The sequence below is a fragment of the Capsicum annuum genome, unplaced genomic scaffold, assembly GCF_002878395.1.
Source record: "Capsicum annuum cultivar UCD-10X-F1 unplaced genomic scaffold, UCD10Xv1.1 ctg4882, whole genome shotgun sequence".
NCBI lineage: Eukaryota > Viridiplantae > Streptophyta > Magnoliopsida > Solanales > Solanaceae > Capsicum > Capsicum annuum.
In genome coordinates this window covers 451,839-463,374 of record NW_025856554.1, presented here as the reverse complement: position 1 = coordinate 463,374, position 11,536 = coordinate 451,839, and the positions used below count along the sequence as shown (strand labels likewise).

General features: G+C 35.4%; 1 protein-coding gene across 1 annotated transcript; it reads right to left on the bottom strand.

Annotated features, from left to right (window-relative positions):
• Positions 1-1,418: 1,418 nt before the first annotated feature.
• Positions 1,419-2,087, bottom strand: LOC107846656. Its single transcript, XM_016690973.2, has one exon. The coding sequence runs from the start codon at positions 2,085-2,087 to the stop codon at positions 1,419-1,421; it is 669 nt and encodes a 222-aa protein (XP_016546459.2).
• Between the last annotated feature and the right edge of the window lie 9,449 nt (positions 2,088-11,536).

Genomic DNA, 11,536 nt, shown 5'->3' with positions numbered 1-11,536 from the left:
AGACCCTTCCTGTTTATCTTTTTCAGATTCAGCATGGTCAGACTCATGCTATTCAGAACCCTCTTTATTAGAGGCATTATGTTTAGAAGTTGTACTTTCTGATGGTGTTGTATTCTCAATATATCACTATCTTCCACTTCAATGGGTGGAGGTGGTGAAGGTTTCTTCGGACTTTGCTTCTTTTTTTGCTTCCTAAGTAGAGGTTCCTCCTCTTCATCATCAGATTTCTTTACGACGTATACTTTCTTTGGTTTTTTGGGGCTCTTTCTTTTTGGTGCCATTTTAAGGTTTCTGTAGTAGTATAAAAACCATTGGTTAGTCTTCAAGAGCACAAACACAAACACATTAATCATTTTGGCTTATTCATGCTTCAGGTTCTAGGTGTGACAACAGTTATTGATAAGATGTCACGACTGATATAGCTTATCACAATTGTCATCAACCTTAGGCAACACCTTAAAAATTTAACAACTTTTGATGACATTCCTGATAAGCCATCACAATTCTGATAGACTATCACGAATGTCGTCATCTCTAAATAGAAACCACTTCATTCTTGTCAGCCTTTGACGATATTCCTAATAAACTGCCACAATTGTGATAGCCTATCATGAATGTCTTCAGCTCTTATCAGAACCCACTTTTGATTTTAACTTAATTTTTGGTCCCCATTATTTCTCAAAATCCACTTAAATTCTGAGTGTGGTCTATCTTTTTAAACCTTGGGCCTGCATAGCAGACCCTAGGCTCAATTTTTAGCTCTTTTTCAAGTTGAACTTGGTTCAAGAATCTTGGGGACTTAGGTTGTCATCTATTAATCACTTACCATAAGAAAAGAAGAGTTAAACTTAGAGTATACCTGATGGGGGCCCTTAATCTGATTACACACATAAGAGGAAATAGGAAGTGAGAAGAATATCTTGATTGTGAATTGCAAACCCACACACAAGGGAACTTGTTTTCTTGAAGTGTTTTGCAAAGAGTAGGAAATAAAATAAGGAAAGAAATAAGCTAAAGGAAAATAATTAAAACTAGCAGAAATTTGAAAAGGTTCCTGTGCTGGGCTGGGTTGAATTTGATTTAAAATAGGCCCAGAATTTAGCTTTTAAGGCTTTGGGTTGACGATTACTTGTGACCGTTTATCACAAGTGTGATAGCCTATCACAAATATCGTCACCCCTAAGCAGAGGTTGCCTCAAGTTTGGCCTATCTGATGATATTTCTGATAGCTTATCACAGGGTTGATGGCTTATCAGAGATATTGTCATATCCTTTCAGCTGACCTCCTCATTTTTGACCTTCTCTATACTAAATCCTAATTATAAAAGTAAAAACACTTCCTTAAACATAAAAATTTTGGGTTGCCTCCCAATACCGCCTGATTTACTATCGCGGCACGACTTGATTATCTTGACTACTCAGACTTCACCAAGAGAACCTGTTGATACTCCTTTACCATCATCATATAAGACGTCAACGATTAAGAAAAAACTCATCTTATGTTGCTGAGTCATGGATGAATGTATTTTCAAGCGTGCTTCATTGTCATTGAACCTAAACTTTAGCTCGTTCAACTCTATGTCTACTAGCACTCTCCCTGTTGCAAGTAATAGCCTACCCAAGATGATGGGCACTTCAAAATCCACTTTGCAATCTAGGACCACAAAAGCAGCAGGCAGAACAAAATCGGCTACCTTTACTAAAACATCATGCAGTATGCCCACAGGCCGCTTAACAAATCTATCTGCCATTACCAACCGCATATTTGTTGGGCTAGGATCCCCAAAAACCAATTTCTTATACACAGCCAGTGGCATTAAATTTATACTGGCTCCCAGATTGCATAGTGCTTTTGTGAACTTCGGGGGTCCAATAGTACACGGGATAGTAAACGCTCCCGGATCTGCCTTTTTCTGCACTAAAGACATTGTAGAGATAGTGCCACAGTGGACAATATTATCCTTTGGTTCATGGATAACCTTCCGTTTCTTGGTTATAAGGTCTTTCATGAACTTTGCATAACCTAGCATTTGCTCAAGTTCCTCAACCGAAGGCACATTAATTGCCAATTTCTTAAGCATGGCCATGAATTTACTGAATTTTGCATCATCAACCTTTTTCTTTAATCGTTGAGGAAAGAAAGGTGGTGGTCTTGGGTTAGATTTCAACACCACTTCCTCTTTCTTCTCTTTTTCCTTCTCTGAAGCATCAACAGAACTATCCAGCTTTTCAGATTCACTAGTTTGCTTTCTTTAGATTCATCAATAACCACCTCACAATCTACAGATTTTCCTATGGAAGGGCCAGGTAAGATCTTACCACTCCTAGTGGTAATCGTCATACATGAGCCATCATTCCACAGATTCTGAATCGTGTCACTAGGTAAAATACCACTTTTACTTTGGTTCAGTGTTACAAAAAGTTGGCTCATCTGCTATTCCAACTGCTTGATAGAAGTAGAGTGTGAACTAACCAACTGACTCAGTTTAGAGAATTCACTCTTCATAGTGGTTACCTCTGAGTTGTTAGCCTCAACTCTCTTCAACAATTTTTCTATCATGTCCTCTATGAACATCTTTCCAAATCTAGTTGGAGCAATATCCCGACTTCCAGGAGGAACATACAAACCACTCCTATCATTATTGTTTCTCCAGTTTCCTTGCTTCCCATCTTTATAATCAGGCTTGTCATAAAAGTTACGACCTTAATTTCCTTGGATATTGCCTCGGAAACTCCCCTGATTATTAACATAATTTTCCTCCTCATCTGCATCAATAGCAATAGTGTACCGAGATTCCATAGCCTTAACCTTTTTGGTCTTACCTGACAGCAAGTACTTGGTCAGTAAGTCCATCTGAGTCCTTAAGTGGGCCATGTCTTGGTCTCGCACCTCATCACTTTTTTGCTTCTCCATAGTTATACGGCCATAAATAGTCGGGTTAGCTACCACAGAATCCCTGGTATGCCAAGTCTGACTCTGTTTGGTCATTCTATTCAGTATATATGAAGCATCTTAAAAAGAAAAGTCAATGAACGGACCACCTGTAGCATTATCTATAATTAGATTTGTCACAGAGTTAAAAGCTCTGTACAAAGTCTCCATCAAGTGCAAGTCTGTCATGTTGTGGTTCGGACATTGTGCCATCTTCTTTTTGAATCTCTCCCAAGTTTCATGCAATGCTTCAGTCAGAAGCTGCCTGAAGTTACTGATTTCGTCTCTCAACTATATCCTCCTGGAGGGTGGAAAGAACCATTCTAGGAATGCCTCTTTCAACTGTCTCTAGTTGGTTATAAAATCAAGCTCAAACTCATTTAACCATATTGTTGCCTCCCCAGACAGAGACAATGGAAACAATCTCAACCGGATCGCATTCTGGCTCACTCTAGGATTATCAAAATATTTACAAATGGTGATAAAGTTCACCAAGTGCATGTTCGGATTATCACCAAGAAAGCCTTCAAACAACCCCTTCAGATTCAGGAGTTGAATCATAGTACTTGTTATGTTGAATTTTGCACCAGATGCCAACGGTGGAGGAATGATATCACCCATTGCACCTGCTCTGTCCATTTCTTCTTCATTGTCATCAACCTTGTAATGGATAGGCTGTTGACCATACCTTCCTCTGAATTGACGATTTCTGTTAAAATTTTACTGCATTGGTGTAGTAATTTGCTCAGCTCGCCTTAGGTTTTAAGGGTTCAAAAAGTCCTCATCACCCAAGTCTTCATCATCAGCATTCGGATGACATACTTGTTGACCCTGGTTCCATATGTTCACCTGAGCCCTAGCCAAGGCTGCCAGTCTGTCAGCCTCTTGCTGTTCTGCCATTCTCCCGATCAGCTGAGGTTCCAGATTAATTGGTAATAATGATTATCCAGAACTTCTTGTTTTTGGCATAGACAACAAGGAACCTACAATAAACAAAAACAATAAATAAACGTAAATCTAGGAAACCTAACTAACAATTAATTAGTGCACACAACTTTTAGTTTACAACCGTATTCCCTGGCAACGACGCCATTTTTGATAACGCTCAAACTATAGTATTGAATGGGTGTAAGCGATCATTGTCAATATAAATTCCAAGTAGGTTGGGGTCAAATCCCACAGGGAATATGGTATGAACTCAAGTCATTTGCGATTTAATTCATTGATAGTTTAACGTTTCCTGAAATAGGGGTTGAAGTTTCACAAATAATTGTTTGTCACTTTAATTTCGATGTTTGTAATTAAGATTTTATGAAATAACCAGAATTATGTTCACTAGGGCTTATAATACATGATAGATGCTAAAGGTGACTCAAGATTCTCACGGTGGTTAGGATAACAAGCTATCTTTATTGATGATATGCTCAAATATCTCTCGATCTATTTAAACGTCTAATTTTGTAATCCTCTCAGACTTAGGAAATTGGTATTCACTACCCAGATTTTATCTCAGGTTAATCAACCTTATTACAATGCTGATTATTAAACGAAGCATTTTTGAGTCCCTATTGATAATTCACTTCCAACTATATTTGATTTCTTTCTCACGCAAATCAAAGCTGGTGTGTCTACTGTTTCCAACCAACAGACGTTAATTAAAACTTCAAAATTATCAAGAAATCCTAACACCTATTGAATCTTGAGTATTTAGCACCTCATCATGACCTAACCCTAGATCTTATAATTCAGGTTAACGGAGTTTAGCAACTTATGATGCAAAGAACGAAACACATAATTAAATTCATAATTAAGAAGATTAACTTACAAAGATGAATAATAATTAGTGGATCATAGATTAGATCACAAAGGAAAATCCCCAAAATAGTTTTATTGTTCGAATCCAAAAAGATAGAGAAAGAAATATCAAAAAATATTCTCCAAGACTCGAAGTATCGAACTCTCTTCAGAATAATGATGATGATGAATGAATGCATCCAGAAAACCCTAAAATAAAGCTTTAAATATTTCAACCTAAATAAGGAAATAAAATTAAAGTTGCAGTTTTTCCTTGGTATAGACGACGACATTCGCGACAGCTTATCAGGAGTCTGACGGCTTATCAAGAAAGTCGTCAGCTCCTCTGTAATTTTGGCTTCTGCTGTCTAAGGCTGACAACGGCGTTGATGCCATATCACCAGCTTGACGGCTTATTAAGAACGTCATCACAAAAATGTCTTCAATTTCTATTCTCTATTTAAGGCTGACAGCATCCTTAACAGCTTATCACCAGGTTGACAACTTATCATAAACGTTGTCAGCCACACTTGTCCTTTATTTTGCTTCACTTTTCATCCTTTTTGCTTCCATTATTTTTGGTTCTCCTAATCTCAATATTTACTGCAAAAATCAAAGTAAACTAGTAAAACACAACTAAAGTTGCTCAAGACCTTACAATTATTTAAAAGCCTCAAATGTGTTAGCATAGGCTCACACATCAAAGTATAGGGGTGTTACTTTGATCTAAGGGGGAGATGGGGAATTAAGTGAGTTCCTGAATATTCTCAGTGTGGCAAGTTGTAGGAAGGAACTATGATGAACCTAATTCTACTCAAGCATATTCCTCCTACTTCAATTAAGGAGAGTATCCCACTAATGTCTTACGTCATCTGTTTAATTCATACCTATGGTTCGAGTTTCGTATGGACTTAGGTTTATGATCTGACCTCCAAACTGGAAGCAATTATGTCTCTCAGTAATCCAGTCTTTTATGTATTCTGACCATATGTTATGTTGTTTGTGATCCAAGAATATTTATGTCTCTCTGCATACTTGGTCCTAAGAAAATATGTTTTTGTATGTCATTGATTCATCCTATGTCGGATTTAGCTAGAGTGTTAAAGTTTATGCAAACTTATGGAAAAATCCCAGTTCTTTAAATGAGGAGCAATCGCTTCAAGTGAAAATCTTTATCTTAGTTGTAATGTAACACCCCGTAGTATTCTCTAGTCAATACCACTCTTGGTAGCATGTATGAAGAGATGACATTTTTTCTAAGTATTAGAAGACTTAGCCATATTTTGAAATCTTAAGTTTCATGATTTTCAAATTGATCTTTTTGACCCTAAGACGTAGATTTTTGAGTTGCTTCATGTTTAGGAGTATAAAGGGGATGTTCCGGGAAAGTTTTGGACTCTTTGGACCACGTTTGAGATGCGTTGAGTGTGCAAACCAATGGCTTGACACGATATCAATGCGCTGCGTTGGTAATTACATTGGCCAAACCAATGTCTCAACGTGATCTCAACATGTTGCATCACCAAACGCGTCGGGTGCCTAGTTTTTCTTACTAATTTCTGAGTCCAGAACGGTAATTTAGTATATTTCCCTCATCTTATCTTGATATGTATACCAATGTTTCTCATTATTCTCTATCCTAAGAATTCATGCAGTATTGTGTCTTCCAAAAGACTGTTTACTTATGATCCAAAGACTTGTTATATGGAGCACTTCGTGTTTATTCTATCGTATCTTCATTTTATGTCCCTCCTTGAGTAGTGCAATAAGTATAAGTTATGGTCTAACAATGTTACTTCTATTCATGACATTTATGCCCGAGTCCCTTAATGACCCTCCGTATGATAGTATGATGGTGGATGTAGAAGTGTGGTGATGTGTTAGACAAGGGAGTAGATGTTCTTGAAGGTTAAAAAATAATTGATGTGAATTCTCGAGCTAAGGTTATAAGTGAAAGGGAAAGGAAGGAAATGAACTTTTGTTGTGTGAAATAGCTAAGAAGAGTATGGACTTTTATTATCAGAAATAGTTGGGAATGAGATATATGGCGAAAATCTTTGTGAATGTAATTGAATTTGCTGGTCTTAGGGGGGAAAAATCCATGAAGTGGGTGCAGTAATGATAGGCTTGAATGTTATGATTGATGAAAACTCAACCCATGTACTATGTGGTTAGTATTTGTTGAATTAAAACCTGAGTGTTTGATGATAGTGATAAGGTGAGGCAATGTTTTTAATGGGGTGTAAAGTATAGGGTCCTATAGTTTAAGTTATCACCTTTTTACTCTGAGTAAGGCTTCAACATAGTAGTACGAAGTAGTAGGATTCAAATTTTTGTGGCTAGATGGGTGATTGGAGAATTGTAAGTTGACGAGTATGAAGTATGCTATTTATTGTTTGGGGTGTAGGCTATTAGTGCCTCTGAGTTTAAGTCTATTCAGCGGTACTTTGTAAGGTAGAGAATGCTTCTAATCCTATCTTCCACGAAATCTTATTTCATTATTAGTACCAATATCAACCAATTTATGATCATCAAATAAACCCCTTCCTTGTGTTATGATGATTATGATTCATATATCTCATGTACAAGATCATCCCTATGTAAAGTCTCACTATCCCATGTTTTGTGCTTTCACATTTCACTCAGGCTTACCATGACACTCGTTTGATGCCTTTTGTATGTTTTATTGAGGAAAGTTATTCAATGCGAGATTACGTTCTTTATTTTGCACTTTTAGATCCTTAAAAGTCCCTACCAATCATTCGGGGATGAGTGATCTCAAGGGGGAGATAATGTAACGCCCCACATTTTTAAGATAGAAATTAAATCGTCATTTTACGTGTGTAAGCTCTAATTCCATGGTTTATGTTTAGATTCATTTTTCATGATATCTCGCCTAGTATATGAAGTGATTATGAGGTAAAAAACGTTCATAGAAATGACTTAAAGCAAAGATGAGGTAAGAACCTTTCATTCATCCAAAATTGGATATTCGATTCTATAAGGCTCTACTTTGAACATGGATAACTCTTAATACACATAGAATTTTCAGATCAAGACCCACCAAATTATAGATAATTGAATTAGCTTTCCAACGATACCAATTTCACCAAAATTTGATAACCGAGCGAAAAGTTATGGCTTTTTATGTATGAGGTAGTAAACTGATGTGATCATGACGCGTCGCGTCGACAAGAAACCAGATGTGTATCTAAGGCTATTTTACGCATTATTTCTATTTCTAATGGGTCTAGGGGCACCGTGGTCATTTCTCCTCGCCAAAAATATGTCTATAACATTGAATTTCAACCCCAAGAAGCCAAAATATCTTATTTCAACCCTAACTCCTTCCCCAAAGATTCAAGAACTTATTCATAAAGTCAAGAATTTCAAGAAACGGATCAAGATCCGAGTTCCGCTCTTTCTCCTAAATAATCTAAGGTGCGTGGAGTTTTTCTAAAACTACTTGGGCATAATGAAATTGTTCAACAACTTTTAACATAATGAAATCAATGAATTATCGAAGGGCTTTCAAAATTTATATTACAATGTTGCTTTATGAATGTTTTAATGACACTATTGTTTTGGCCTTGAGTCCTTTCCCCCAAATTCATTTGTACCCATATATATATGTATGTATGAAAATTGGGTTTGAATATTTAATTTGAGAGCATGAATAATATAGAATTCCTCTCTTGTTATGATTTTTCCCATTTTTTATATGATATAGATTGTTTCGAATGCATCTTGAAAAACATGATATGTATGTCTTGATTCATGTTATGACTTGAATATGATTTTGAATTCAAAAGAGAGGGTTGTTCATGTTGATAAATGTTGAATATATATATAATGAAAGAGTTGCATGGTTTATCACAAAAATAAATAGATGACCACCATATGTTTGATGAAAGAATGAGAATCTTTGCATAGTTTTGACTTGTGTTTCGGAACATGAAATCTCTTATATTATTTGCCTATTTGGGTGGTCTGAATTATTTTTTAATAAAAGAATCATGCATGATACATTATGACTCAGAAATATGACTTACAAGTCTTGGTGTGACGATACCAACTCAGATAATGCCATGGTAATTCAGAACAGAATGCATGTTTGCAATCAGATTTTTAGATTTTGAAACTTAGAATGATGCATGTTTAGAAATGGTTTAAAATGGACATAAAGAGATGTTAGGTGATTCTCCGAAGAAGGCACGAGTTCAGACTACTCATTGCTCGAAACTGTAGTTTGCCGATAGGGGTTATTTAATCCCCTAGAGGGATTTTACGTTGGCCTAGAGCCCTATGGTGTATCAGACTCAGCCACTCCAACCCTTGCGGAAAACTTGGGTTGGAAACTTTCCCCTCGAGTCAATGGAGGATTCTATATAACCTGTGGAATATCAGACTTGTAAGGGAATGCCACCTAGCTCAAAAGTAATACAAAGATCAAAATTGCATTGAGAAAACTTTTTTTAAGATTATTTGGAATTGCCTAAGTGCTTTTAATTATGTCATGCATACTATTTTATAAATTGCTCTCCCTTATATTTTATAAAATTCATTATTTTGGATTGCACTGTGCACTAGTACTTTGTACTGACCCTTATATTTCACGGTCTGAGGCTCAGTCTAGAGTTCCTGCTAAGCTGTAGAATCTGTCAGACAGAAGTGAGCAGTTGGTGAGCCTTCTTTATTTCAGAAGGCCTTGTCTTTAGAACATTATTATGTTATTTTTGTATTGGGTCCGACTAGGGGCCTTGTCCTAGTTTTGTTCTAGACTTATGATTAATCTTGTAATGTTAGAGATTTCGCAGACAAGTGTTAGATATTGTTAGATGCTTATAGATTTCATTCTGTTGTTTTGATTCTTCATCTTCTCTATGAATAAAATTAATATATATGTATTTTCTTTAGTGTGCGGTAATTTATCATCTATTAACATTAAAGTTGATATGTGAGTGTTGGATGGACAAATAATAAATAAAATTCAAATAATACAATTAAAATCAAGTAAAATAAATTAAAATAAAAAGGATCTCATATTAGAATTAGTACGGTATGCTGTAGCCTCCCCCCTCCGTTTTACTTCTCCCTCTTGAAAATTAGTATTTCTATTATTAATTTAAAAAGAAACTCTCAATATACATTCTAATGGTGTACATTAATCAAAATAATAGAAATATATTAATAATAATCAATTCAAGCCAGGGTTTCAATGATTATTAAATTTTAATAGTTATGGATCACCTAATGTATGTAGTGAAGACTTCTATCATGGGATAACCTTGTTATTATAAACCTTTGAATTTCATATCTTATATTCATTTTCATTATTGCAAAATAAAAGGAATGATTTGTTTTAACTTTATATTTCATGTGTTCAAAAGTATTTTTAACATCATATTATTTGTTAATTATTTGATAGAATAAACTACTTTCCGCCTTCTAAAAAATATATTATTATCTTTTATAATAATTGAATCTTCTGTTAGTTCTATGAGATTAGGTGTCTGTTAAAGAGTAGCATTTTTTAGCTTGTATCACACATGAATCCATTTACAACATGAATTATAACAATAACAATTCAAATATCAATATTTACTATTCATGTGAATACATAACAAATGCATTAATTTAAAGTGTGCATTTCTTTTACGTGTAGAAGTTATTGATGTAAACGTTCAATAAAGTGTTCAAGACATATATGCCACCAGAAAAAAATATATCAATAAAATTGTTAGAAATAAAAATAAATCATTTCTACATGATGTACTAAGATATATACTAATTTACCTCATTTTCTATAGTCACAATCCCACCACATGCAACTTGAAAATTGGATAGAAAAATCAATTAGTGGGGAAGAAACCTTTTTTTCTTTTCTAATTTTATAAACTTTGAACCTGATCGAAATTATCAATTATACTGTTGATGGACATCACTCCTTGATCCTCCATCTCCTATGAACACCCACCTAAATCACCTGATAAGACCATTAAGGATGCCACTTTTAAGGACAAACTTCTAGCCAACCAAATCACCACTGATATAGATATGAATGAAGACTTTAATGCTCCTTTATCTCATAACTTGGTGGAGGTTACTGCAATTGATCATAGCTCCATCCTCTCTAATGGTATTATGTCTATCACCCTTTCCCAAGAAGAAAACCAAAGGCTTTACGCTCCTTGAAAATTCTCCCTCATCATCATGCTAATTGTACACGCATAAACCATCAACTTCTATGCTCTAAGCTAAATCAGCGCTGGAAAATTATGGATTACGTTTCACTTATTGATTTGGGTTGCGATTGCTACATACTTAAATTCTCTTTGATATGAATTTAGCTCTCAACAATGGTCCATGATTTGTTTATGGACACTACCTGGCCATCCAAAATGGATGCCAAATTTCAACTCGAAAAAGGCAGTATTAACATCATCTGCTATTTGGGTACGCCTGCCACAACTCCCATTGGAGTACAATGACAGTCTTCTACTCTAAAATATGGAAAACTCTATAGGTAAATTCCTAAAAATTGATGCATGTACCAGCACTATTCTTCATGGGAGATATGCAAGGTTATATGTTCAAATGAATTTAAATATTCTAGTTCCAATATGGATACAAATTGATAACCACATGCAACTTGTTCTACGAAGCAGAGGGTTTCCTATGCAAGTGTAGTGGATATTTGGATCATGTCCAAAAACAGTTAGTTTCAAAAGGGAAAGTTGCAAGAGAAAAATCAGCCGGAGAGTAAAAGGGCAGATATTTCTACTCAAGAACCAAGTTCACATGTTCCCA

Excerpts from the sequence above, each read along its gene's own strand:
- LOC107846656 (XM_016690973.2), bottom strand. The coding sequence starts at position 2,087 with ATGGCCATGCTTAAGAAATTGGCAATTAATGTGCCTTCGGTTGAGGAA.